The sequence below is a fragment of the Equus przewalskii genome, chromosome 2, assembly GCF_037783145.1.
Source record: "Equus przewalskii isolate Varuska chromosome 2, EquPr2, whole genome shotgun sequence".
NCBI classification, from domain to species: domain Eukaryota; kingdom Metazoa; phylum Chordata; class Mammalia; order Perissodactyla; family Equidae; genus Equus; species Equus przewalskii.
In genome coordinates this window covers 52,118,407-52,144,781 of record NC_091832.1, presented here as the reverse complement: position 1 = coordinate 52,144,781, position 26,375 = coordinate 52,118,407, and the positions used below count along the sequence as shown (strand labels likewise).

General features: G+C 54.4%; 1 protein-coding gene across 4 annotated transcripts in view; it reads right to left on the bottom strand.

Annotated features, from left to right (window-relative positions):
- The window catches only part of RHOBTB2 (Rho related BTB domain containing 2), a 30,220-nt gene extending 4,058 nt beyond the window's left edge, over positions 1-26,162 (bottom strand). Inside the window, exons 1-10 of one of the 4 annotated variants that reach the window (XM_008522963.2) lie at positions 25,783-26,162; positions 19,223-19,310; positions 10,806-11,007; positions 10,018-10,121; positions 9,342-9,527; positions 7,661-8,685; positions 7,242-7,360; positions 4,917-5,067; positions 1,198-1,286; positions 327-432 (exon numbers count right to left, since the gene is read on the bottom strand). In XM_008522963.2, the coding sequence (XP_008521185.2) occupies positions 327-432; positions 1,198-1,286; positions 4,917-5,067; positions 7,242-7,360; positions 7,661-8,685; positions 9,342-9,527; positions 10,018-10,121; positions 10,806-11,007; positions 19,223-19,310; positions 25,783-25,822 (2,110 nt within the window). In that variant the 5' untranslated portion in view covers positions 25,823-26,162. Of the gene's footprint in view, positions 1-252; positions 433-1,197; positions 1,287-4,916; positions 5,068-7,241; positions 7,361-7,660; positions 8,686-9,341; positions 9,528-10,017; positions 10,122-10,805; positions 11,008-12,277; positions 12,545-15,041; positions 15,665-19,222; positions 19,311-25,782 lie in introns of those variants that run through there. The other 3 variants (XM_070611301.1, XM_070611300.1, XM_070611299.1) reach the window with 3 other exon arrangements.
- Positions 26,163-26,375: the final 213 nt, after the last annotated feature.

The following is a 26,375-nucleotide window of genomic DNA, read 5'->3' as shown; positions in this document are numbered from 1 at the left end:
AGGAGGAACAGGTCCTATGGGAATGCACACCTGGGGACATGGCCTTCGTGTCTCGGGGGACGCTTACCTGGGGACATGGCCTTCATGTCTCAGGGGACGCTTACCCGGGGACATGGCCTTCATGTCTCAGGGGATGCTTACCCGGGGACATGGCCTTCATGTCTCAGGGGACGCTTACCCGGGGACATGGCCTTCATGTCTTGGGGGACGCTCACCTGGGGACATGGGCTTCATGTCTCAGGGGATGCTCACCTGGGGACATGGCCTTCATGTCTCGGGGGACGCTCGCCTGGGGACATGGGCTTCATGTCTCGGGGAACGCTCACCTGGGGACATGGCCTTCATGTCTCGGGGAAACTTCCGGCATACGTTGTTGTAGTTGGTGCAGATGTGGTGGAGACACCAGTCCGCCAACTGGTACGCACAGTGGAACTGGGGACAGACAGAAGAGCGTCTGTGCTGGGACCCCAGGGCGGGTCTGCATAGACACCTACAGTCACCTCAGACCTGAAGCTTTGGGGCAGGTGGGCAAAGGCCCTGCAGTCATCAAGAGGTGAGCCCACACAAAACTGAGGAGACGGCATCTGACATGCTCCTTGACACCACCACCACCTCTCCTCTGTCCTGCCCTGGGATCCAAAGAGACCCCCTTGCCCCCAGTGGTGGCTTCCTGCCACGTCCACCCTCCTCAGTCCTTCTCTCCGTCAGGGGCCAAAGCAGTCTGCACTCAGGTGTTGACAATCAGGCTTAGGGCGCTGACTCGCCCAGGTGTGTGAGCAAGCCTCAAATCTGCTCTGCTTTCACTTCATAAACTCATGTTTAGTGGTAGAATTTCTGGCACTTGAGGGGGCTAGGCTGGGAGATTTTGCTTATTTGAGAATCAGGAGGTGAAAGTTGATTTTAGATGGAGAGTCCTCAGTGTCCCTTAGATGACCTCAGGCAGGCAGCCACCACATCTACCCTGGAGGCAGGGGCTCCCTCCGCAACAGATTGGTGCCTGAAGTTTCAGTCCCCTCCCCCACCACAGCCCCTCCTCTTGGCACATCAGGGTATGTCCCCTGGCATGGAGGATGGATGGGCTCCGCCCAAACAGGTTCCCTTCCTCCCCCCACCTCCGGCCCTGCCCATTCTCTGCCAATGCACAGACAGAACCCAAAGTTGGGAATGTTAGAGAGACTCCTTCCCCTGCCGTCATACCTGAGCCAGCTCCAGGAACACAAGGACATCCCCGTCAATGTCCACCATCATCTGAGTTGCTTCCATCAGCCCAGTCACTGTGTACTGCTCTGTGACACACACAGCCAGGAATCAGCTAAAGAACCACATGAGTGGACATGCACTCACATACACCCTCTGGCAGGGGCCGATGCAGGGCAAAGAAAGATCAGGACCCAGGGCAAGTCCCAATGGGCCAAGAAAGGCCACAAGCAATTTAAGTCTGCTCCCACCAGTGAGGAAACTGGGATTAGAGCAAGACTTTCCCAGTGGAGTGGGATGGGAAGTGAAGGAGGATATTAGAATCATCCAAGAGGATTTTTCAAGCTACACACATTGGACCAAATAGTCTGATATCTGTAGGGTGAAAGCCCCCAGTGGAATGAGCCATGCATACCAATGGGAGAGGGTGTGAAGTCTACAGTTTACTGAGAACTACAAATTAGATCTACAGATTAAACCTAGTTATTTGTGGGGCCAGCCCCATGGCCTAGTGGTTAAGTTCAGCGCACTCCGCTTTGGCAGGCTGGGTACACAGGTTCGGATCCTGGGTGTGGACCTAGACCATTTGTCAGCCATGCTGCAGTGGCGACCCACATATAAAATAGAGGAAGATGGGTACAGATGTTAGCTCAGGGCTAATCTTCCTCAGCAAAAAACAAAACAAAACAAACCCTAGTTGTTTGTATGAATTTAAATTTTGCAGCAAATTTTATACTAACCTTGCATTTTATGTTGAAATGTTTACATTGAAGAAGTGAACACTCTTAGTCCTGAATTTTAACTGTATCAGTATAAACTCGTAAGGTATTTTATCTTTAAAAATAGAAATATATTTCCCAGCTCAGTCCATGGAAACAATATCCCAGTAGCAATGAGCATCCCAAAGGCACACACTGTAGCCTTGAAATACCATTTCCAACTCTAAGAAACCAGGCCTTCTTAGAGAAATAGCCGATTCCAGGTCTGGGGCAGGAAATGTACAAGATGAACCTGGAACATCTCATCATTCCAGATGAGCAGGAAGCTCAACAACTGTGGGGCCAACCTGCAGAGACACCTCCCGGGTGACGGCGCAGCAGCGTCTGAGCTTCAGTCAGCATGACTGCAGCTCACTGAAACCAACCAAGTATGCTCAAATCTAGCAGTTCAGAAGAATACTTAATAATACCCAACACATGATAATACTTCAAAAAATTTTTAAAACTAATTGGTCATCCTCAAAGGATGACAGGAAGCAAATTTATCTTGAAAATTGGTAAATGAAAGAAAAAAATGAAGCATACACCTGCCTTTCCTAAATGAACTGTACCACTGGGTAACCCAACAGGAGGTGAGGGGAAGCTTCCCTCTTTCTAGAAGCATTCCAACAGATAAACACAGAGGGAATGACGGAATCGGAATATTGCCACTCCACCTCCCCTCATAAAGCAATGGCTCAGGCAACGATGCTCAAGGGCTGCTGACATCACAAAAAGAGACAAAAGCAGACAATCTATGCTTCTTGATGGGACAGACGCAACCTGAGGAGCGGTCTCCCCGAGAGAGCGCTGCCTGTGACTCTGGCCTGGCCGCCAGGGCCCACCGCCAGGCCACGGGAGAGACAGCCACTCTGGAAATGCGAGCAGCAAAAATCTAGACTTTCTGGACATTAGTGGATCTTTCCCAACGAATAAATTGCAAGGAAAAAAATTTTTTTCAATGGACAAGGTACCTATAGATTATAAGAAACTTAAAAGATACATAAAAAATAAAACCATGCTATGGTGCTTAAGGATGCACACTTGGGTGATAAAACTATGAAGAAGAACAAGGAAATGAGGCCAGAAAAAGTGCCTGAAAAAGAGCAACAAGCAGGGCAGTTACTCTAGGGGAGGAAAGATTGTGATTGGGAGGGACACGTGCAGGGCTTTGTCGTGGCTGGCAAGGTTGGAGCTCCTGATATAGGTCATTTTGATTTCTAATAATTCATTAAGCTAAACCTATGTTTCATGTACGTGTGTTATATTTAACAATAATAAATAAAACAATGAAAAAGTTTTAAGTTGGAATTAATAGCTTCATAGGAAGCCCGTCTCACAGAACACAAAGCATCACCAGTTAGACCCTGCTCGGCATTTTCCACTGATCCTTGACAAAGCACGTACACAACAAATTTGCGTATGTTTTCTAGCATGTATGGCCATGTCATAGGAAAAGTCATTCAACATCATCTTCTGTAAGCTTTTCCATGCAGCAGGACAGCTTAACATTTTTATTGGCTACCTTGTGAAATTTTAGTGGCTACTATGTGTGCGTAACCAGTGGTGCATATATGACTTGTTTCTGATTGCCTGCCATGATGAAACAAACTTGGAGAAGCATCTATATACAATTTTTTCCTTTGGGTCATTTCTTTGGAGATAGTCTTTCTAAAGTTGAATTACTTGGTCCAAGAGTTGCAGTTTTATGTGCCCTGGGAAAACCACACCACCCTCCCTGGACAGCCATGGATGACACACTGTTTCAGCTATCATCTTTGGAAGCCTCTCTCTGGCTCCCCCCACCCTAAAGCCCTTGATGTCCCCAGCTGGGGCCCCTGGACTCCCTCTCCAGGCTCAGCTCCTGGTACTCCAGTTCTGATCAACAATTTCTGCCTTCTTCCTATGACCAAGTCCCACCTTATAACTCATTTCTCACCATGGCATTGCTGCTTCCTTTGTATCTCAGTCCTAATCTTGCCCATCTGCCCAGGGCCCAGCAGCTCTGACCCAGGGTCCTTCCCTGAAATTCAACTCAACATCTTGAGGCCCTGCTCTCTGCCTCCTGACCTGCCCAAGAATATTAACCCTGATATCAACACCAGTACAGGTACCAATGCTAACACCAACAAAGCAAATGCCAATTCCAACATCAACAGGAGCCATCTGTCTGCCTGCCTCGCTGGCCCCAGACTCCCTGCATCCGGACAGTCATTTCTCTTGTCCAGCCCCTCACTTGGTCTCCCTATTGCCTCAGTCCCTGCTCCACCCCCAGGGCCTCTGCGGTTGGTTCATTCTAAAAGCTGAGCTCCAGCTCTTACAATCTTTTAGAGGAATTAGGAGTGGCAGGTCAATGTTTGTTGTCTGTTTTTGGAAGAAGAAAGAGTAAGTGAAGGTGGAAGAGAAGGAGGAGGAAAAGAAAAAGAAGAAGGAGAGGGAAAAGGAGAGGAGGAGGGGGAGGAGGAGGAGAGGGAGGAGGAGGGGGAGGAGGAGGAGGAGGAGGAGGAGGGGAGGAGGAGGGGGAGGAGGAGGGGGAGGGGGAGGGGGAGGGGGAGGAGGGGGAGGGGGAGGAGGAGGGGGAGGAGGAGGGGGAGGAGAGGAACCAAAGGGTGGGAAGGTGGAAGTGCGCTTCACTCTCAACTTCTTAAGCTGGCCTGAGTGAGGTCAAGCTAATAGGAACACCACGTGCTATCATCGATTGGAGAGCACTTTGTGGGGCTGAAATCACCTCTGGAGAGAGCCTATAACATGACCCATCAAGCGTCTCTCTCACACACGCTTCTTTACGTCTATGTCCCCACCCAAACCCCAATACACACCGATATAGTTCACTTTTTGTAAACGCATTCCCTTGGTGCTAGCAGCCTGTCCCCTAGGAGGAGACAGATGAGAGGAGAAATAATGACTCCTGAGGTTTCCCTGCCTTCTCCCAGGAGGTCCCTGAGCGCTCTGGTTAGTTACCGGTGAGGGCAACCAAGTGCGGCAGGCAGAGGCGGTTGGCCAGGATGATGAGCTTCATGTCATCCAGGTCGGGGCTGGAGGTGAACATGCCCGTGTAGAGGTACTCCAGCACCGCCCTCATGCAGCTCTTGCTTGTGTAAGGAAACACAACCTGCGGTGGGAAGGAACAGAGCAGGCTGCAGTGAGGTCCAGCTTTAGGGAGAGTCACTCAGTTCGGAGAAACTCAAAAGGCCCTGGCCCACATCGCTGGTCTCCCTCAGACAGGGAGCCACCCCCAGGCTGCCCCTACACCCGCTCAGAAGCCCCCTAAAGGCCTGCTTCCCAGAGCAACAACCTGTGCAGAGCCCGTCTGCTGACAGCCCCAGCGAGCAGCGCTCTGATAGCTTTTTAGAGGACCTGGATCTCACTGGCATCCTCCCGAAGCCATTCCGGCTTGGAGGATGCTTGAGGGGCCCTTCTAGTCACCTAAGCCTACACCCCGGGCCCTGCCGGCCCTGCAGGGAGCAGTGCAACTGGGATATGGAGGGAGCAAAGCCAGGTGCTCGAAGCTGCTGCTTCGGGCCTCGGGGATGTCTTTGGAGCAGCGCAGCAGCAAAACTGCTCTCATCAGACACAAGTCTCCCAGCTGCCCTGGGAATCGCCTGGGCTCTCAAGCTGGCTTCCATGGTGCTGAGGAGAACCGAGGGCGGGCAGGCCCCTGGGGCTTTGCAGAGCGCCTCGTGTCACACTCTGCATATCCAAATCCCACTCAGCTTCAAGGATCAGAGACTGACTCAAACCTCAACCCCCCACTTAGCCTTCTCCAAGGACTTCCTTCCCAGAAGTCTTAGGAAACTCCTATTCTGTGTCAAGGACACTATGCTGCATTGTTCTTAGCCAGTTTCTGCTGAGTGTTTGGTGAGCACTTACTAAGTGACCAGCGCTGAGGGGGCTACTTGGTAGAAGTAAAAGACCTAGTCCCCACCTTCAAAAGAAATCACAGACCAGCTGGGAAAACTGCGTGTGGGCACTCCGAACTTTCAGCAGCTGCGCAAAGTAGTAGCTTGTTAACTACAAGGCTGAGTGATAGACAATCAATATTACAGTCATTCAAAGATGGAGGACACCAAGGCCCATGGCCTGGGCTCCTTGCTTGGCTGGAAGAATGCAAAGGAGAGAACGGACTTAAGAGACTATTTCTAAGGGAAACGTTGATAGGCCCCTTCCAACTCTGCATTTCCAGTCCCAGCGCCTGGGAAAGTAGCAGAATCAGTGAGAGAACAGGTGAATCAGAGTGGCCCTGATGAGAGGGAAAGGCGATTACACGAAGCTTGTCTTCTATTGTCTGTGTTCTGATGCTCTGAAATAGGGGGCCTTGCTGACTCTGGAGAGACTGCCCCTCCCAGGGTAGCCAATTCCTAGAGATAGAAAAGGACTCTCCTGAGAGCACACCTTTCATATGCCAACCAACCAATCCAGAACCCACACCCACAACCACCTCCTTTATCAGCTGGCACACTCCAGGCCACTATCCCCCTGCCCCCATCACCCCAGGGCCAAGCAGCCAACGACTCGGGACAGACCCTATGCCCCAGAGCACGTTAAAGTTATGGAAACCAGCCAATCCTAAACCTGCCTGCCCTGCTTTGCCTGCTTCCCATGGAAAGCACAGTAGAGGCTCCTGTCCACATTCTCCCCTTCCTCCCCCTGCCTCCTGACCAGCCCTGGTGCTTCCCGGTGCAGCCCTCCGTGCTGTGCATGCCCCTCCTGTTGAGATCTGTGAGTATAACAATCTACCTTTTCAATGGCTGTTTTCTCCTCATCTGTTGGCTTCACCATACCTCAATAACAATAAAATCTACTTTTTAAAACAGTGATGGATTCAGTTTGGGACACACTGAATTTTTTCTAGTTGTTTCACATGTGTCAGAGAGAAAGCATGCTACAATGTATAGAGCCAAGGAATCAGAAGTCTTGAGTTCAAGTCCCAACCTCTCCTTTCTACTTACACAGCTTGACCCAAGTGACTGAACTTCTCAGGCCGTCAGCTTCCTTGTGTATAAAGTGGGAACGCTATGCTATGTATAAGAGGCATGTGTGAGACGATATGAGATAATGGGTTGAAAGCACTTTCTAAACTATAAAGTTAAGATGTTACTACAATTCCCTGTCCTGATATACTGTAAAATCCTTAGCTATGGGAACCATCTCAAACTTCTCTTGGGCCTGTCACTCAGCGGTTAGCACACAGTCAGTGCTGAGAAAAGTATCACCAAATGACAGTGCCTCAGATGCAAAGGGTCTGAGTCTCTCTCCCCTTCCCACCCATTCTCATCCGAGCCTTACCTCCCTGGTAGAACTCTCCACAAACGGTCCCCCAAACATGGCCGCCATCCAGTCACAGCTGGAAATCAACAGGGGCTTGTGGGCACTGATGGTGCCATCATCCAGGATGAAGGTCACATCTGGCCAGGAGAAGAGGCACCACGTGAGGATGTGGTGAAAGAATGTGAGACACCCAACCCCAAGGGGCGACAGTGTGCCCAGACAAGCTGCCTCCTTCTGAGCCACAAGCTTTGCAGCGCTGTGCGACCAGCTCGCAGGCTTGGGGCACAAGGCTTCAGGAGCACAACTACCACATCTCCAGGACACACAGCAGCTGAGATGACTCAGAATGCTAATCAAACCAACCCGGACTCCTCAGAGGGCTGCTTGGAGGGAACTCCCCTGCCTCCTGGCCGTGAGTCCCTAAGCACATTCCATACCTGAGAAGGTGCCTTTTGCCAAGCACTCCTTAACCCGGTTCGTCCGGCGGACGTGGAAGGCCTTGGTGATCTCCTGGTTCATAAAGGCCTCATTGTTGAGAATGTTGGCCACCATCATGCGCAGATCAAAGACCTCGAGCAGCTCAGCAATGTGGGCAATGTGCATGAGGTCCCGCTCCTTCTCATCCAGCTCCCCTGTGTACAGGTACTTGAGAACGGCCCGGAAGGGCCCCGGCTGGATGGAGTTGTCCATTTTTACCACCACCATCAGCCGGGATTTGTAGGTCAGTGGATCTTCTGCCATCTCTTCCTGGATGCTCACAAAAGCTCGGCTCCAGGAAGACAGCACTCGACCCCTCCCCGGCAGGTACCCTGTTCCGTTGCCCCGTAAGATCCCGTCGCTGGTTGAGGCCCGAAGCCCAGCAGGACCAGATCCCCCACCCTCCTCCACGCTCTCACACACATCAAAGCTGGCTGCCCGAAGCAGGAAGTCCCGGCCATGGTGGTGGTGGTGGTGGTGATGGTGGTGGTGTTGATCAGGGTGACCCCGGTGGTCCTCTGGGCGGGGGCCCCCTGGCCCCGAGGGGCCCCCCAACTCCCCCTCACTCAGGTCCATGAGGAACAGGTCGTAGAACTTGGAGGAGGAGGTGGAGAGGTAGATCTTGTGGGCAAAGATGCGCACCCGCTCCTGCAGCACCAGGATGACATCCGCGCACAGCGGGTCCTCCAGGAGGTGGGCGGGGCACTCCTCACTGCTGGAGGGGGGGTCGGGCACCACGATGATGGGAGGAGGTGGCTTAGGAGGCAGGAAGGGCGCCTGCAGCAGAGGCCGCTGCACATTGCGGAGGTGGGACTTCCAGAACTGCAGGTGCCGGCGGGAGATGAGCGCCGCCCGGATGGCGTTGTCAAAGACGTCCTTGATGCCGAACTTGGCCACCACACTGGTCTCATAGTAAGGGATGCCCAGCTCCTTGGCCACCTCCCGACCCTTTTCCGGAGGAAGGATCTCATTGGGCTTGATGGGCCTGGTGGGTTGAAGGGAAACCAAACTCATGTTGATGGCGGACTGTAAGGGTGGGGAAAAGCAGCTCTCCAGAGCCTGTCTTTCTGCACCTGGTGGGAAGGTCTCTGCTCAGCATCTGTGGCCCTGGCCTCACTCCTGTTCTGCTCATTTCCACTGATCTCTGCCTTTCCTCCTCTGCCTGGCCAAATCCTACCAGTCCTCAGGGCCCACTTCCAATCCCCTCTTCTTCCAGGAGCCTTCCGTATCTATGCCAGGCCCTGGTGATCTCCCTAGCTCAAAGAAGTGGTAGCACTAACTACCTCTCTAACAATTAGCACGCCATGTTCCACATTGGTTTTTAACATGTTCACGTATTCAGTTCATCTCTCAGCAATATTATAAGCCCTTTCACGCAGACTACCTCCTGTTCTCCTTCTCTCCTCATGATGCTTAGCCCAGTATTTTCCACACAGTGTGTAACAGATGAATGAATGAATGGATGGATGGACGAGTGAATGAAAGAATGAGCACTTTTGTTGGCTCTCTACATGAGCTTGCTTCAAACGGAGGGAGAGATGTAAGGCTCAGTGGATTCCCTCAGGGCTGACAGGGAGCCATGGAGACGCGCCCCTCCCTCTGTCTTCCTCCTTCCCCTCCCTAGGCACCAGCATCCCCTACCTAGCCAAGGGTCGCCTGGCCCTATTGACAGCCTCCAGGTCCGCGTAGCGCAGGTCCAGCTGGCAGCCCACCAAGATGACAGGTGCTCGGGGGCAGAAGTGCTTGATTTCTGGGTACCACATGGTCTTGACATGGTGGAGGGAATTGGGGTTGGCAATGGAGAAGCAAAGAACCACCACATCGGATCTGGGGGTGGGAGAGTGAGGTTATGGGCAGAGAAAGCAGCGGCAGGTTACCTGCCCCTGAAATGAGGGAGAACATGCCTCCCCACCCCTACCCGTAGAAACAGTCCCACATCTGTCCTATGGACCTGCTCACTTGAGCTTACATAAAACGTACAATAATAGTACCCCTAATTTATGTCTAATTTAGCATTTTAGAGCTTCAAAGACTCTCATTTTGACCTCATAGTTACCCTGTGAGTAAGAAATTGCCATTTTTACCATGTCATGGCTCAGAAAAACCATCTCAGAACAGTTCTCCTAATCGCTCAAAGTCACAGAGCTAGCAGGCGGCAGGGCTAGGACTCCACCCAGGGCTCTTGCCCCCAGACAGGCTCCTTCCCCGGCCCCGGCCGCCGCCCCTGCGAGGCTCTGCTGTTGCTATTTCCTCCCAGTTTATATTTCTGAGCTGCTCCGTTGCTTGGCTCCCTGAGGCAGCCAGAGGCCTTCCCTACCTCCCATAAGCAAAGCGACGGTCTTTGTGGTGGTCTCCAAAGGTGTCCCAGAGGCGAAGGGAGACGCTGACGTCATCTACCACGTCTCGGGAGCGTTCCAGCACCTGGGTGGGGCAGGGAGGCATGGGAATCAAGGCAGCAGTTGTTAGGGTCTCTGCATATCAGCTCAGGGTGGTGCCAGCTCACCGCCCCTCCACCCCGGTTCCCAGGCAGCAAGGGGGTAGAGGGACAGGGCTAGGACCTCTCTACCCTGCACACCACTTTTATCCAGGTGCCATCTCTGCAGACTCAATAACAAGGCAGCCTCCCTGCTGGCCAGAAGGCGAGACCCTAAGAGGGCAGACTGTTACAGGCGTGGAAGGGATCTCTTAGGGAGCCTGCCCTTGTTCTAGCTTCCCCTGCAAATCGCATGTTTACGAGCCTCTGATCTTTCGGTATTAGCTGGCAGCTTCTTTCCTCCTCTCAGCTCTCTTCTCTCCAAAGAGCCCCCTCAGTTCTTCCCATTACTGGGGGCTGTAACTGCACGAGATGCCGTGCCCCAGGCAAAGCTGGGGTCCGAGGTACCAGCTCAGCCATGCAAACCACAAATGGGCAAAGACCACTCCCCCGCGGTGGGCTCCTCTTTGACCTCTCTCCAGGGGCTCCTTCCTCTTCAGCTGCCCCCATCCCACACCAGGGGAGGGTCCGTGAGCTCAGCACAGGCCCTACTTGGAGACACTGGGCTACAGCTTGGGAAGAAGCCCAGATGCACAGCGTGGACCCCCAGCCAGGAGGCCTTGCAACCTTACCTCCTGGCACACCCGATACTGGTCGATGGCCCAAACTGTGGGCACGTGGGTGGCAAGCAGCTGGTACTGGGTGAGGGTCGCATTGCAGGCCCGAGCACGGATGAGCCTGGTCTTGCCCACGGCGTTGTCCCCCACCACAACGCACTTGATGGTCTCTACGTTTGGCCTTTCATAATCCATGTCAGAATCCATTAATTGGGACCTGACGGAGAGGAGAGAAGCAGTCAAGACAGCTTCGCACACCAGCTCCCTGAGGGCCAGGGCCAGCAGCTCTCCTCAGCCAGGGCTGCCCCCTCTTCAAGCCCTGGAGCGGAGAGGAGGAGAAGGGAGTAGCTTTCTGGGCAACAGCTCTGCAGGGGCCGAGGAGGCGGGAGCCCATTCAGGCTGAGAGGGGCAGTCCCACGGGATGAGCCGCTCGTGCCCCTCCTGTTGCCACCATCCTCCAACTGGGCTTCCAAACGGGGGAGGGCTGTGAGAGGTCCCAAGGCGGAGCCTGCCCAGGGCCTGTCCCCACTCTCCCAGAAAGAGAAGAATCTGCCTGGGAAGCTCACTTCTCCGCTCTCCTCCTCCTACCAGCAGGGCTGTGGCAGCAGAACAACAAACAGCTGAGAGAAGCAGAGTCGGGGCCAGGTCCCCACCCTTCCCAGCATGCCTGAGGGCAGGGCCACTTTAAAGTTTAATGGACTTAGAGCTGGGTGCAGCATTCCTGGCCTCCACCTTTGCCTCTCTCCCTCTCTGCTTGTGGATTTCCAAGCCCTAGCTCCGACTCCCCTTTACGGAGATACCAAACTTTCTCCTCCCAGTCTCTCTGATCTGGGGAGGCCTCTGGGTGCACCTCAGCGGCCCACGGGCCTCCCCTCTCATGGTTCTCTCATGTGACCTGTGTGGTTCACTCAGCTGCAGGTCCAGTTCTAAGATGGAAGTGGGGGTAACCACGGGCCTGGGATAATACACTCCATGGCCAGTGGGCCCTCCCATCACCTACCCAAGCCTGCCCTCCAAGCATCCTGCATCCAGTCTCAGGATGGGACCTTCTGCACTTCCCATTCCTAGGGAGGAGAGTTCTCAAGCTGGAAGCCCGAGACACCTGACACTCCTGGAAGGATGCTTGCTAAATTGACTGCCCAGGTAATAGGGTTTCTGGGGCAAGCAGAGGGTCAAAAATGGGCCTGGATTTCTGGGTAAATGCTTGCCTCAGTTTCCTTCTGTGTTGGGCAGAGAGGGAGTGGTTTGTCCACCCACAGAGAAGGATGGCTCAAATTAACAAACAGAAGGCCCTTCTGCAGTCAAAATGTCACATCAGTGTTCAAAAAGCTGTCACCAGGAGGCTTGAGGGGACTTTCGCTGGCAGCCTCCCAGCTGGCATCCACCCTCCTGGAAGGGTTGGGGGTGAGGGGGTGAGTAAGTGTAGGGCAAGCACTATTGGGGAGCTGGGTTTTGCCAGGGTCTTTGGCCTGCCCTTGCTCACATACCCAGTGTGCATGAAGTCAGCTGGGGGCTGGAGCAACCTGGAAGAATCCTTCCTAGGCCAAGGAAGGCTGCGCTCAGAGGAGTCCTGGAGGCTGCCCAGACGCCCTCACTGCTGAGCCATCCAGCCCAAGAGCCAGGCCACCAGCAGCAAGAGAGCTGCTCCATTCCTGCCGGGCTGTGACTGGATGCCAGCATGCAGGAATGCAGAGCTGAAATATCCAAGTAACAGTGGCAACTGGGATTTGCGCGAGTGGATACGTCTCGGCAACCTAAGCAAAAAGTACAGCAAGGACTTTTCAATGAGCCAAGAGCCTCCTTCTTCTTGGAAGTTTACAGGATCAGGACTCTAAACCACAAGGGGTCTCCAGGCAGGTCCCCATCCCCGACTCCAGGGCAACAGTCCACACCATTCCTTCTCCCTCCTCCACCCCTCCTCGTCCTCCCCAGCCAGCAATGGTTTTTCTAACCACCATCTTGCCTCCTCCCTGCTCTCTCTCCTGAGCTGAGGATCAACTGGGAACCCTACTTGGACAGTCCCTAGTCTCAAGTCAGGCAGCTGAGAGGATGGGTTGGCACTGGGAGGAATCATCTGGGTTGTGGTTTCTGTTTTATCGATTGAAGAACAAAACAGATAGAACCCCAAATACAAATACGTACAGCTGTAGGAGAAAGAAAAGCCCACCAGCCAATAGAACTTCTTTCTCAAATTTAGATTCTAGAAGCATGTAGCTGTATAGGCAGAAGGGGGATGAGGAGGCACAAAGGAGGGGCATCAGTTCTTAAATCCAGGAGTATCTTGATGGTAAGGAGGCTGCCAGAACACCAGCAGAGCAGTGCCGGTCCAAGATCAGCGAGTTTATGACTAAAACACTCACTCACACCTTACGTACCTCTAGGGTTAAGTAGGGGATGGCCAACCAACAAGTAGGACAGCGCCAAGCACTGCTGAGAGGTTAGACAGCAGACCTGCTGGCTGCTGCCAGGCTGAGCGCCTCTCCCCATCCATTCCCCAGCTGCCCCTGCTTGCCTCCTCTGCTTGTACTTCGACTTCCTCCCTATTTTCATCATTCCCACCCACTCCACCCCTGTCCCAACTGCCTAACTGGCAAACTTCATTGTCATATTTAGGAAAGGGCAAATCACTTCACTTCTCTAGGCATCAGTCTGCCCTCCTGGAAAATGGGTATGAGAGCTTTGGAAGAAGGTATCCTAAAGCTTGGTGAATTTGTGCCAAGAGAGCCTAGGCTGAAAGGAGGTATTTGTCTTCTTATGTAATGTGGTGTTATTATATAATGCTAGATTACATATCTCCATGTGTAAGTTCTCTCTTTCTTAAGATACAGACTGGCTCAGTTAAGCCAGCAGAACTCCTAGTTCAATCAGGCCTGTCTTAATTGAGGATCCTGTACAAAAGATAGCATGCCAATGCCAACTAATGTCATTTTTGCTCTAGAATATTGTTACTTTATTGTATGATTGCTAATGTATACGACCCACCCAATGAGATTCTTAACCTACCCTCTCCCTCTGGCATTCTCCTTCAATGACTCTAGACTTTTCCGCACAATTACCTCATCTCCATTCCTTCTGAGCCTCCTGACTAACCTCCATAAACTATGGCTTCCTTGCCACCCTGCCCTGGATATCACAACCCCAAATCACTGCACGCCCTCAATGATCCCAGAGTTGCCTGGAGCTCCCTCCCCACCCCATCCCATGGTCCCTGTGCCCCTCTCCAAAAACAGCATCCTGCTCACTGCTCTCCCAGCTGTGCGCTCAGGCCAGGCCAAAATGCAAGGTGTGCTCAGATTAGCTACAACCCTCCTGGGCTCCCACTCCCACCTCCCACAACCCTACACACACTCTTTGCAGAGCCCAGAAAACCCCCCCTTCCCTCCCACAGCTGATAGGAGGCTTGTTCATCTGTAGCTGCCCTAGTCTGGTTGTCAAGGAAACGACAGAATCTCCCCGGGAGCCTGGCTTGTCTCCTAGCAACCAATATCCCACATCCTGCATCTTACAAAATGCAAAAGGGAGGAATATCCTGAAAATGAAGGCAAAAATCAAGGAGGCTGGGTTGGGAAGAGAAGGGAGAATCGGGAAGAGAAGAGAAGAGAGGGTGGCCTCGGCATTAAAGGAGGCTCCCAAGGGGTGGCTGACATTGTAATATGGTGAAAGGCAGGGAGATGAATTCCCCTGCAGAGCCAATGAACAGCAAGGCCCAAGGGGATCTTGAACGGTCATATTAACAAAAACTAGAAGCCTGAATACCGAATAAGCCTTCTCAAACCTAAAATGCGGAAACATCGACAAACAACGCTAAGGATTTCTTCTCCCAGTAGTTTGCCAGAACTCAGATGTACAGACTGCAGTGGAGTTGGATTGAAAGAAAGATCTCCGAAACGACGAGCAAAGCACCCAAATTCCACTGGGTTTTAAGAGAAACATTTCCACCACTCTGGACCTTTTTTCCCGACACGCGGCTCTGCACACACACAAGACAAAAATTAAAATTAAAAAACGGGGAAGGGGAAAGGCTGCGAGACGCCAAGGCCATCAAGTCATCTTCCTTTCCCTAGAAAAACCCGGAAAAGGTTAGTCCCCCGCCCCCGAGAGCCCAGCAGCCTAAGCTACAGCCAAGGGACGAGCGAGAGCCGAGGGGATGTCAGGAGGGGCGAAGACAGGGCCCGGAGAGCGCAGGAGAAGCGGCGCGTTTCCAGAGGCTGTTTGCAACCCGGCCATAATAGAAATTAATCATTTACTTACACCTCTACATGTGACGGGGTAATTTCTAGTGTAAGGAACACATCTCTTCCTGCTAAGCACGCTCATTTTAGTGAAATGTCTAGGGTCACTCCGTGCGTGCAAGTTAGGACGATGCCGGCGCCGCCCCGCCGCTGCCGCCGCTGCCGCTACACGCTCCGGACCCGGGTCGCGTCAGCTCAGAAACTCTGACAAAGCAGCCCCGGCCGGACGGCGGGCCGGGAGCGGCCGCGCGCGGCTCTGCAGCCTCTGCCTCTTCCGGATCAGCATCGCCGCGCGCCCCAGGCGCCCAGCGTCATGGAGGCGGCTGCGCGCCGCCGCTCCGACCTCGGGCGGCCGGGCCGCGCCACCGCCGCCGGTCCTCCGGCTCGCGGCGGGAGGCGGCGCCCGGGAGCGGAGGAGAGGGGCGAGGCCGACGCTGCTCCGCGCCGGGCAGCTCCAAGGCGCGGCCGCCAAGACGCCTCGCGCTGCAGTCCCGGAGACCGCTCGCGACCTCCTTTTTTCATTCACAAAAAAAAGAAAGGGAAAAAAACGGAAAAACAGAGGAAAAAAAGGAGGGGGGGAAGATCGCGTCCAGGCCGGCTGCTGCGACAGGCACCGCCCACCGCGGCGCTCGGTTGGTGGAAAGGGGTCGGGGGACGGAGAAGGGGCGGGGAAAGAAGGGGATTGGGGGCCCCGGCGGCCCGCCCCGGCCCCGCCCCCGGCGCCGCTCGCTCCCTCCCTCCCCCTCCCCTGCCCCTCCCGGCAGACGCAGCGGGGAGGGTCTCGGCTCACCACCAGAGCCTGGCGGCGGCGCTCTACCTGGGGAGGCGCGAAACCTCACTGGACTCCCACGAGGTTTTCCCCTTTCCTCCGGGAGGCTGAGAAAGAACTCTGAGAGGTATCCTGGGTCAGCCCTGGAAGGAATGCGAGTTAGGGGAGGGAACATTTTTTCCATGCCCCTTAAACCCAGGCCTCCACCACCTGCCCAGAAGGAGAGGAAGACACCGTTTCCATACAAGCCCTCTGCCGGCTCGGGAGTTATCCTGGCACTTGAGGGCCTTCCTCCCGCCATCACCACCCCCTGTGGCTACAGCCTATGCCTCCAACTGCCTTGGCCCTGAATGAGTTTCACAATGGGTCCCTGTATCACTGTATCTGTTAACCATCCAGGGCTTCTCTCTGCCCCTCTTCTCCGGCAGTCTGCGCTTCCATCCCACCCCCATCTTATTGCCACTTTGAGTTCACCGATATCTTCTGACCTCTGAGAGAAATGCTGTGAAGACACTAGCCCAGGAGACGGTACCTAAGGCACCTTGGGGCTCTCTGCCTCAGTTTACTCCTCTGTAAAATAGGGAAGTTGTAAGGTATGACATCTGTAATATGAGTGGTCCTCAAAGGAAGTTTCCATGTTCAAGGCTGGTTAGACTTTGATGATCTTGACTGCTAGTAATTACAATAGTCAGCTCAGTCTGGTTTTATCCGTCTTGTCTGTTACTTCTAGACAGTGTTTAAAGCCCAGACTGACATGCCTTCCGCCCAGCGCTCTCCATCACACCTCCAGCTTGTGCTCTGAGGATGCAAATCCACTTTAATACTAGTTTATGCAAAATATGATTAGAAAGAGAAATCCATTGCCAAAAAAAGGCAAATAAAAAGTGAATTTTGTGTGGTCTGAAGCATGCTTCCCATGTGTGATTGTGTGTAGTTGGAAGTTGCCCATCAAGGTGTTTGTGATAAACACGGGTTCTGGCCTGGTCCACATTCAGTAAGCGCCTCCTTCTGAATCTGCCTAGAGCTGGAGAAGAGGTTAGGGATGACTGAGGGTCCTACTTACTTCACACTTCTGGGGAGGCCCCTCTGTCCGTAAAACAAGGTATTGGTTTGAATACATGCTTAGCAAAGAAACTAAACCGTGTACAGGTGTGTTCTTCCCACATTTTTTGGCATTGAAGAGCCTCACCCCATCCTCTGTGTGCCACAGCTCACTGCATCAAAGGAAAGCCCAGTATGAGCTCTCTGCACAGGGGCCACCAGGGCCACTGGGGGACAGGGTCTCTCCCACCAGCACCCTGTTCCCCACACCCAGCTCCAGAGCGCCAACCTTTCACAGGTCCTGGCAGCAGGCACAGCTCCAGGGCAGCAGAGAGCAGGAAAACAGAACTGAGCTCCACCCAGAGTTGTGAGGCTACCAGGCCTGCAGCTTTGGGGCCCAGGTCCTTTCCCTCCTTGGAGAAAGAGTCAGCCTGCATCCCTCACTGCCCAGCCCTGGGCTGTCTGGGAGCCTGTGCAGACCTCTCCCTCAAGCCAGTATACAAGGCCCTGGTGTTTCTCACTCCCAGCTCAGTGACTGGGATCCAGCTCTTTCCTCCCAGTACAACTGAAGATTCTCGACACGAAAGGCAGATCACCACCAAGCTCTGCCCTCCATTTCTGCCCCAGTTGTGGCCGATGCCAGGCCTTCTCCCCACCCTGACCCTCAACTCACCCCTCCTGGCTACTCCAGACAGCCTCAAGATCTCGGTTCCTGGGCCAGTGATCTGGCTACCAGCTTGCTTCATCTGTGCCTAGCCCTCCAGTGCCTGAGCTCCAGAAAACAGGGCCATCCCCTGAGGCCAGGTCCCTCGCCAGCAACCAAAGAGATGTCAGCAGCCCAGTCTGGGTGGGCTCTGTCCCAGTCCCCAGCTCTAGCCATCAGCAGCATCTCAGCACAGGCAGCTCCCCACTCTCCCTTACCTCGCACCCCTCCCACCCCAAGCCTGGGGAATCTAGTTTCCTTGCTTCAGATTACTTCTCAAGTCAGGCCTGGTGGGAAGTTTTTCCAGAAAGGCTCCTAGCCTCTTTCTCTCTCTGCCTCCTTCTTTCTTCTATTATACATGCACACACACACACACACACCCACACCCCAACCCCATCTGCCCAGTTCCCTCAGCGTGGAACCACTTGTGTGGTTCTTTGGAGCAGCTCAGAACCGGCTGCTGATTCCCCCACATCACTGGCCAGCTGGGCTTCTCACTGCCCTTCCGCAGATGGGCCTGGGCAATGCCCTGCCACAGCCTGGCTTACTCGCCCCGGGAGGGCAATGCCTGGCTGCAGCCTGAGGTATTCCTGGTTCCACTGTGGTCTCCTGCTTCCCGCAACATTTCTTCCCTTACCAAAGCCTTCTTGTGACTCCTCCTTCCCAGTGACATAAACCTCTTGAACCTGTCCCCAAAGGCACTCCTTCCATCTATCCCCATGGCCACCCTCCTCAAGGGCATCGTGTGCCGCCTTTTTCCTGAAGTCCATGAGCAGGGGACCTAGTCTGGCGAGAGAGCTCTCCTTCCTGGTCCTCAGGAAGGCACCCGTGCAGCAGGCTCTCAGCCAGAACTCCAAACCCTCCTCTCCACGTGGCCCCTCCCCAGTGCCGGCCAGCTGTGCAGACCCCTCTCACTGAGCCCTCCTCCAACCTGCATGGTCCATCTGCTTCACAGGCAGCTCCAGCCCTTTGACTATTTGCAGGCTACGAACCTCTCTTCTCTCCACCCCTGTCCTGGAACACCCGAGCCTCTGCAAAGCCTACCCAACAGGGCTTGTAACGTGAGCTCTGCCCCTCTCCCCTGCAGTGTGCAGAGTCTGGGACACACGGCATTGCCAGCCTGCACTTGGGGCAAAGTTCAAAAGCAGCCAAGAGCAAAGGCAGAGGCATCTCAAGATGCAGAGCCCCAGCAGGGTGGAGGAGGTGAATCTGGTAAGCCTGGAGTCTCTCAACCTCCTTGCCCGGGGCTCAGGGGGCACCTCCAGGTCTCCACAAGGAGGCAGGACCCTTCCGGGCCTTACTAAAGCAGTTCTCTCAACCTGAACACTGCTCGTTTTACCACCCACTTCACCTGGATAGTGCTTACTCATCCTTCAAGTTTCACCCTACATGTCATTTCCTCCAGGAAGCCTTCCATGAATACCCCCTACAAAATCTGGGTTCCCTGCCCTGCCTCTGCTCTTCCCTAATAATACCAACCACACTGCTCTATCACTGGGTGTCTCTCTCCCTCTCCATATTGAGAACTTTTTAGGGAAGGGACTGTGCTTATTCAAAAGAGTATCCTTTGTGCTGGTCTGGCAACAAGCACTCAACAGGCACTCAGTAAATGCTTGATGGATAAATGAATGTTTGGGGAGGAGAACTGGAGGTGGGAGGGAGTTGACACCACCCAGTGGCTACTCACGTGCTGTCCAGAGAGGTCTTCCACAGGTCGTACCGGCCTTTCCTTCCAACTGCCATTGCTCTGTGCTCCCTTGGGGCTCCTGGTTGAGCTGGATGGAAGTGAATGAGGCAAAACAGGGAAAGACAGCGGGGGAAGGAATGAGCACAGCGTGAGTTACCCGGAGAGGCACCACCAGGTCGGTCAGCCCAAACGGAGAGTCCTACTCAGGGCAAGAGCATGGCTCCTAGTGTCCAGGCCAGTAGGCTGAGACACCCAGCCTGGGGACCAAGACAGAGGTCACCCCAGGGGGTCAAGGGGCTACCCAGGAGGCAAGAACCAGGGTCAGGGTTCATCCCATGCTATGGGCATCTGCACTTTCTGAACTGGTTTGGTAATTTGGAAAGAGCGGTCTGTTGTCCATCAGGAGGCCTGGATTCCATCCTCATGCAGCTGTGTGACCTTGGACAATTCCTTCTCCTCCCTGGGACCCAGCCTTCTCATCTTCAAGGGTTGGGTCAGGTGACTTCCAAGATGCATTCCAGCACTGACGTCTGAAATGGGTTCCTAGCATGGAAAGCCTGTATTTTATTGGTCATCCTTTTCACTGGAGCAGCTCCTGACCCAAACTGGGACTCAGCAAAATACCAGCTGGTGGCCACCAAGGCTGAGAATGGAAGAAGGAGGCATTTGGGAGCAGGAGGGAGGGATTAGGCACATGGTAAGAGAGTCTAATTCTGCAATTGTCCCCACCTTTAGCTTCCGTCAATGGTCTGTCACAATCTTGGGACCAGTTCAGCCAAAGAAAACTCTAGAATTTCTGGAGAGATTGGGAATGATCAAGGAAGGGATTGGAGAGGCCAGCTGGGCACCTTTGGAAGCAGTTGGCACTGTGTCATTAAAGGGGAATGGAAGAGCATCTTTGTGACGACCCCCCAGGGGCAGATTGTGACAAGGCAGAAGGAAGCCAAGGGAAGAAGAGGCCCCTGAGCCAGGTGCGGGCAGGGATATGGGCAACCGTGGCCCTAAGAGCCCAGAGTGAAAAGAAACTAAAGCACAGAAACAGCCCTTGCACTAGTTGGTGCCGACCTTGGTGGCCTCCCCTCCACCAAGAACTGGCTGTGTGACTTTGGGCAAGGAGCTTAATCTCTCTGGTCTTCCATTGGCGATAACAATATTACTTGCCTGAAGACAGGGGGTGACTAGATGATCTTCTCACGGCCCCTTCCAGGAGTGAGATCAGAGACTGTGTGATCCTTCTAACTCTTCCTCCACTTCTGCTTCTCCCTATCACAGACCTGTGGTTTGTGCCCCTGTGTAAAGGGGGACCCTACTCCCATTTGTGCCTATGCCACCTGGGCCACCTATGGCGAGCAGACAGCCCAGAGGGCATGGGGCAAGGCTAGGGAGCTGGAATTCTGACAGCCTAACACACTAGGCTCAAAAAGTTCCCTGCCCCCCTTGGCCCTGGTGCCTGGTGGGTCTCCTGAGGAAATGAAGAAACCAGGTGAGGCAGTGAAAGGAACCTGAGTGAGAATTCTGCTGGGGATCCTCAAAGTCCGGCCAGCCCCCGCAGCCTTCCTACAGCCTCAGCACCGTGGGGCTGGCCGGGCTGCTCAGAGCAGAACTGAAGAGCCCTCTGCTGGTCTGGTCTAAGCAGGCTACAGCCAGCCCCAGCTGGCAGAGATCCAAGCATGCCAGCCCCTGGCCCACTTGCCCCAGCCCCTCTGTCCTGGCCTTCCTCCCAGGAAGCCACAGCTGACTGAGGCCTCCATGAAACATATGCTGCAGCTTTGAAGCAGCTCCTCGTCCAGCAGAGAAACTTGAGCATTTCTTGGCCTAGGTCTTTAAAGTACCACCACCACTGATGCCGTGGGGGAAATGCACGAGCCACCCTGAGTCTCCTGGGACGCTGACTTCTCAGGACAGTGCACCGGAAGCTACCATCAGGCAGGCCTGCAGCAGAAAGCAGCTAGATGGTGTTACTTCTGCCCTGTTTTATAGGCAGAAAAGTGACAAGAAGGGGACAAAAATGCATCCCTCAGCCAATGTGTCCAGGCCCAAGCTCTGTCCTTCAAACAAGCTGTGGAGCTCCTGAGAGAGGGCAGGCCCGTTCCTGCAGCTCTGCAGAGCCGCAAGCGAGAAGCTCTGAGGAGGCTGATCACCCCAAAATAGACATGTTTTTTTTCACAACTTTTTCATGAGGCATTGGCATCTCTTGCAGCATGGAAAGAAAAATAGCCTGAACTGTTAACAAATCAAGATTATAAAAAGCCCCAATTGTTCCCCACAGGTCCTCATGTGGCTGCGGTGTTCTAGGAGGGCAGGGAGGAGGCTGGGAGAGAGGGCAGGGGAGGTGTGTGTCCAGTCTCCTCTCTTCTGACCCATTTTTCTCCCTTGGTAGTTAGTTTCTGCTAGAGCTCACAGGGACAATAATTGATGTTAGGGACCAGAAGGGTTTTGTTGACCTCAGAAGTGGTCCTCTGTGAGTGTGCATTACTGTTCACTGCTCCAGATAAAGGAGTGTGCGGCAGGAATGGGGCATCCTAAGAGAGTAGTGGCCCTGCAGTGAGGCTGGTTTGCCTGAGGCTGCCCCACCGGCGGGCAGGGCTTGCTGAGTGAACACTTGGAGGCTCAGTGTTCTCGTCGAGGTCAGCCCAGCCTGAACCTGGATCCGCCTTGCGCACTGCTGCATGTCCGTAACCAGATGTGAGTTTGGGGCTGTAGCTGCTTGTGACCCAGGGTAAAGGATTGTCAGGGGCAATCCAGGAAGGGACCTGGTCCTCACCTGCGCCCTGGGCTCCTCTTGCAGGGCTCCAGAACAGCCTCTGCAGAGCCACCCTGCACCCTTCGCCCCAGCGCCAAGCCCTCCTCTTGGTCCTTGGACTCCAACAACAGAGAGAGAGAGTGGTGCGAAGGTCCTGGAGTAGAGTCCGCGTTCCCGCCCCTCGGGGTCCCCGGTGAAATCAGGTTGACCTGGATGATATCTGAAGAGTCTCTGGCCCTTTTCTTTTATAACCAGAGGAAGAGAGTTCCCCAGCTCCCCTGACTCCATGTTCCCCACAAAGTCTGGATGGGACAAGGACCCCCTCCATCACCTCAACAAGCCCGCTTCCTTTCTTCCCCTTCTTTCTTTCCTTTGTCTCCCTATTCTCTCCTCTCCCTTCCCCCACCTCCTGCGCAGAGATTTCCATAAACATATACACACGTGGCTCCAGTTTGGTCAAAGAGAGGACAGTGTGTTAACTGAGCGGATTGGCAAACAGCCAGGACACGAGGGACCCTCCTGGGCATTATTCAGTCCAGGATGGTCCTCGAAGCAGGCAGCCAGGGAGCCAGGGAGTGCTGGCCAGAAGTGTCCTGGGGTAGTGACAGTTCAGCTCTGCCCCAATTGTGGCCGATGCCGGGCCTTCTCCCCACCCTGACCCTCAACTCACCCCTCCTGGCTACTCCAGACAGCCTCAAGATCTCGGCTCCCGGGCCAGTGATCTGGCTACCAGCTTGCTTCATCTGTGCCTAGCCCTCCAGTGCCTGGGCTCCAGAAAACAGGGCCATCCCTGTTCTGAGCGACCAACCGGGCAGCTGTATTTCTCTGGCCTTCTCTGGACCCAACAGCCCTCTCTCAGGCTCTGACCAGCCACTCAGCAGCCAGTTACCCCAGGGAAATTGCAGCCCTTCCCAGGGGCATGGTTTTTAAATGTCTGAGAAGGGGACCCAGCTTCGTGGAGATTCCAATGCACCCTGTCTCAGCCAAAGCATCGCTCTGCAGGATGTGGTCATTACCCGCTCACTGGGCTCTGGGGCAAGGCTGGAAGTGAGATGAGAAGAAGGGAGGCAGGCCAGACCACAGGGCAGCTGACACCGGGACACCGAGGGGAAAGCTTCACAGGTCAGCCCACTCGACAGCCTGTGGGGCAGGACCTCAGCCGGCCGGGTGGCAGGGGCAGCAGGGTGCTGCCGCTGCGCCCTTGGAAACACAGTTCAGGGCCCTCTGAGGCCACTGGAAGGTATGCCTCAGCTTAGCCTCGTAGTCTGGGCCTCACCACATGCTCGAAAGTTCACCCCCTCCCACCCCCGCCACCTTGTTTTTCTTTTGCTCTCTGAAAGGAATCTCCTCAAGCCAGAGGCAGTGTAAAGAGGGGACTTACGTCCTGCCATCTTCACACCCCAGCAGGGAGACCTTGGGGCAGCAGACTGGCTCCAGCAGACCTCGGCTTATGTCCCTTCCAACCACCGTTTTACCCATGCAGAACCGAGGACTGGGAGCCACGGTGCTGGGAGGTTTTGGTCAGAGTCCTGAGCGCACACTGCCTCCCCAGGGCCCACGCAGTGGCCATTTTGTGGGCAGAGGTGGTGTGGGCCACCAACAGCCCTCCAGACTGAAGGCACATGACCTGCCCATGCAACCCAAGTCACATCACTCATCCTGCATCTGGAGAAAAGTGAGACTAGTTTGTTCATTCGCTCATTTATCCTTTCTTTCACTTATCACACGCATCTGAGGCTCCTACTAGTGCCAGACACTGTGCCAGAGCTTGTGAGGATCATAAAATGATAACACCTCCATCCCTGTCATCAGGGAGCCTTAATTTTAATAATAGCAATAATTTATCAAGAGTTTACTACATGCCCAGTATTGGGCTACATGTACTACTTCACTTAAACTTCAAAACAATCCTCTGAGGAAAGGCTACAATTATCCCCATTTGATGGATGAGGAAATGGAAGCTTCCAGCAGTGCTGTGGCTTGCCAGGGTCGCAAAGCGGGAGGGACAGAGCAAGGATTCCAACCCAGCAGCTGGCTCAGAACATCTCAGGGAAGCCACACAGCCCCTGAGTCCCTTACAACCTCATGCCCTGACTTTAGAGCATTAACATGTTGTTCTTAATTCATACAAAAATAACCCTCTTTATCTTACAGGTGAGAAATCTGAGGGCCAGAGTGGAAAATGGCCATGCACAGTCACACAGGGAGTGTGTGGCCATGTCAGGCCCAGTGCTGTGGCCCCTGCACCGGACTTTATCTCTCGGCTTCTATTTCCTCATTCGTGAAACCACGCGGTTCCATTGGATGACCTCCCCCACTTTTGAATTTCTGACTGTGTGATGTTATCATACAATGTTGTTTTCTGCCATCGGAGAGGGTCAACAGGAGCTCCGTGGCCGTAGGGAGACAGAAAGCAGAGAAGCAGGAACGGACTAGCTAAGACTTGCCTCAAACCCCTCTCCCAGCCCACACCCAACCCAGCAATCCTTGCCCCACAGGGAGCCAAGAATGTGGAAATGTTTTCATGCCTCAAGGCACAGGATTTTGACTCAACTGATGGGGTATATATATACATATGTATGTATATATACACATGTATGTGTATATATATCTGCAACGGAGGATCTGACAGGTCTCAACAGCTGGGGATGAGGAAATATGCCCTAGAGATGGGGAGACAGGTAGAAGATGTAAAATTAATGTAGCTTAGAGCCCTGGGCAAAGGTTAACTGTGAACATGGTCAGCTAGATCCTTAAATGGTCACTTCACACAGCCCCTCTTAGACAGGCTGACACTTATGGGCTGTACCCATCTCCACCTTTGCTAATGCCCATGGCCACCCACCTCTCAGCCTTGGCCCCTTGTCTGAGTGGCCGCAGCCTAGAAGGGACACCCTCAGGTCCCAAGAAGCCTTAGCCTCAGCCTGGTCCCTGCCTAGAACAAAAGGAGCTCCTTTGCTCAGCTACTCCTCTGCAGGAAGTGACCGCAGGCTGGCCCAGGGTCTCTGCTGCCCTGGAAGGAATTCCCAGTGCAAGCCTGAGAGTCCTTGGCCAGGTGGGAATAGAAAGAGGCACCAAGTTGAGAGGGTGAGAATTAGGGCTAAGGATGCTGCTCAGTTCCTGTTTGGAGAAATGCATCCTACTGCCTGAGGGGTTGGGGAGCTCCAAGAGTGAGAGGAGCTGTTCAGGGGCTGCACAGAGGCCAGGGTGAGCAGGCAGGAGAGGCCAAGCACAGGATAACTGGCCTCGTGGAGGCATCGCTGGAATTGGCAGTGGCCCTGCAGGTTGGGGAGGGACAGAAGACAGAGCAGGCGAGAGGGCCTAGGCAGCCACAGAGTCACAGGCTGCCCTGGCTCCGTCCTGGCCAGGGGTGCCTTTGATTGACTGGGATGAACCGGGCTGTTAGAGAGACATGCCTGGTCAGCCGCTTGCTCCACTGCCTCCCCTTCCCTCCTCGCCAGGTTCACAAGGAGAGGGGAACCCAGGCCTGCCGCTGACTCGTGGCCCCTTAGACACTCCCTCCGGGTTCTCCCATTGCAGGTGGAACCCCCCACTGCCTGCCCTGAGACTGGCTGCCTCGGGTTGCTGGGCCACAGTTGAGGGGCTGCTATACCTCGATGGGTAAGACACCTGATTCCTTACCCCACCCACCCCTGGTGCTGCCTTCACATCTCCCTCCTTCCGAGGAGACTGCATTCTGAGACCCGCACATCCTCCTGAGTGCTGGGAAGGACCAGGTGAAGACAGGGGAGCACCTAGGCTCAGAGAAAGAGCCCGGGGTGGTCTCGGACTGGTGGGGTGTGAGTCGTAGACTTACCTGCTGCCTCTCCTCTGGGACCGAGCTGGCCTGTCACCATTCCCTGTCCAAGAGTAGTGTCCTGGGCCAGGTCAGTGGGAGGGAATGTGTGAGGAAACAATACATGGACTTTAAGGGCTGAGAACCCAAGCCCAGCCTATGGGGAGCCAGGTGAGGGACATGGTTACCATATCCAGGGGTGGGGCCAGAGGGCTGGCCTCCTGGTTAGTTCCCTCCCCATCTAGGGCTGCGCAGAGCCCAGAGATAAGCCACCCGGGCAGGAGGTCCCATTCCCATCTTTGAACAGGTGAGCATTCTTGGTATCTCGGCCCAGACCCTGGCCCTGGGGCCCTGCCTTTGGTTTGTCCTCAGGCTCTCATTCCGACTTCTGTCCTGGCCTCTCCTCCTCCTCGGTGACTCACATTGCTTTGGAATTTCACTCATTGGCTTTTTCTGACGCACATCCTGGGAGCCCGGCCGGGAGCCAGGGAACAGCACTGTTGCTTTACCCCCACAGGTGGTTGATTTGGGCGCCCTGAGCTGGAGGCTGTATGGAGTTGTGGAGAGGGAAGCCAGGCTGGAGAAGTGAGGCTGGGTGTGCAGCTGCTAGACAG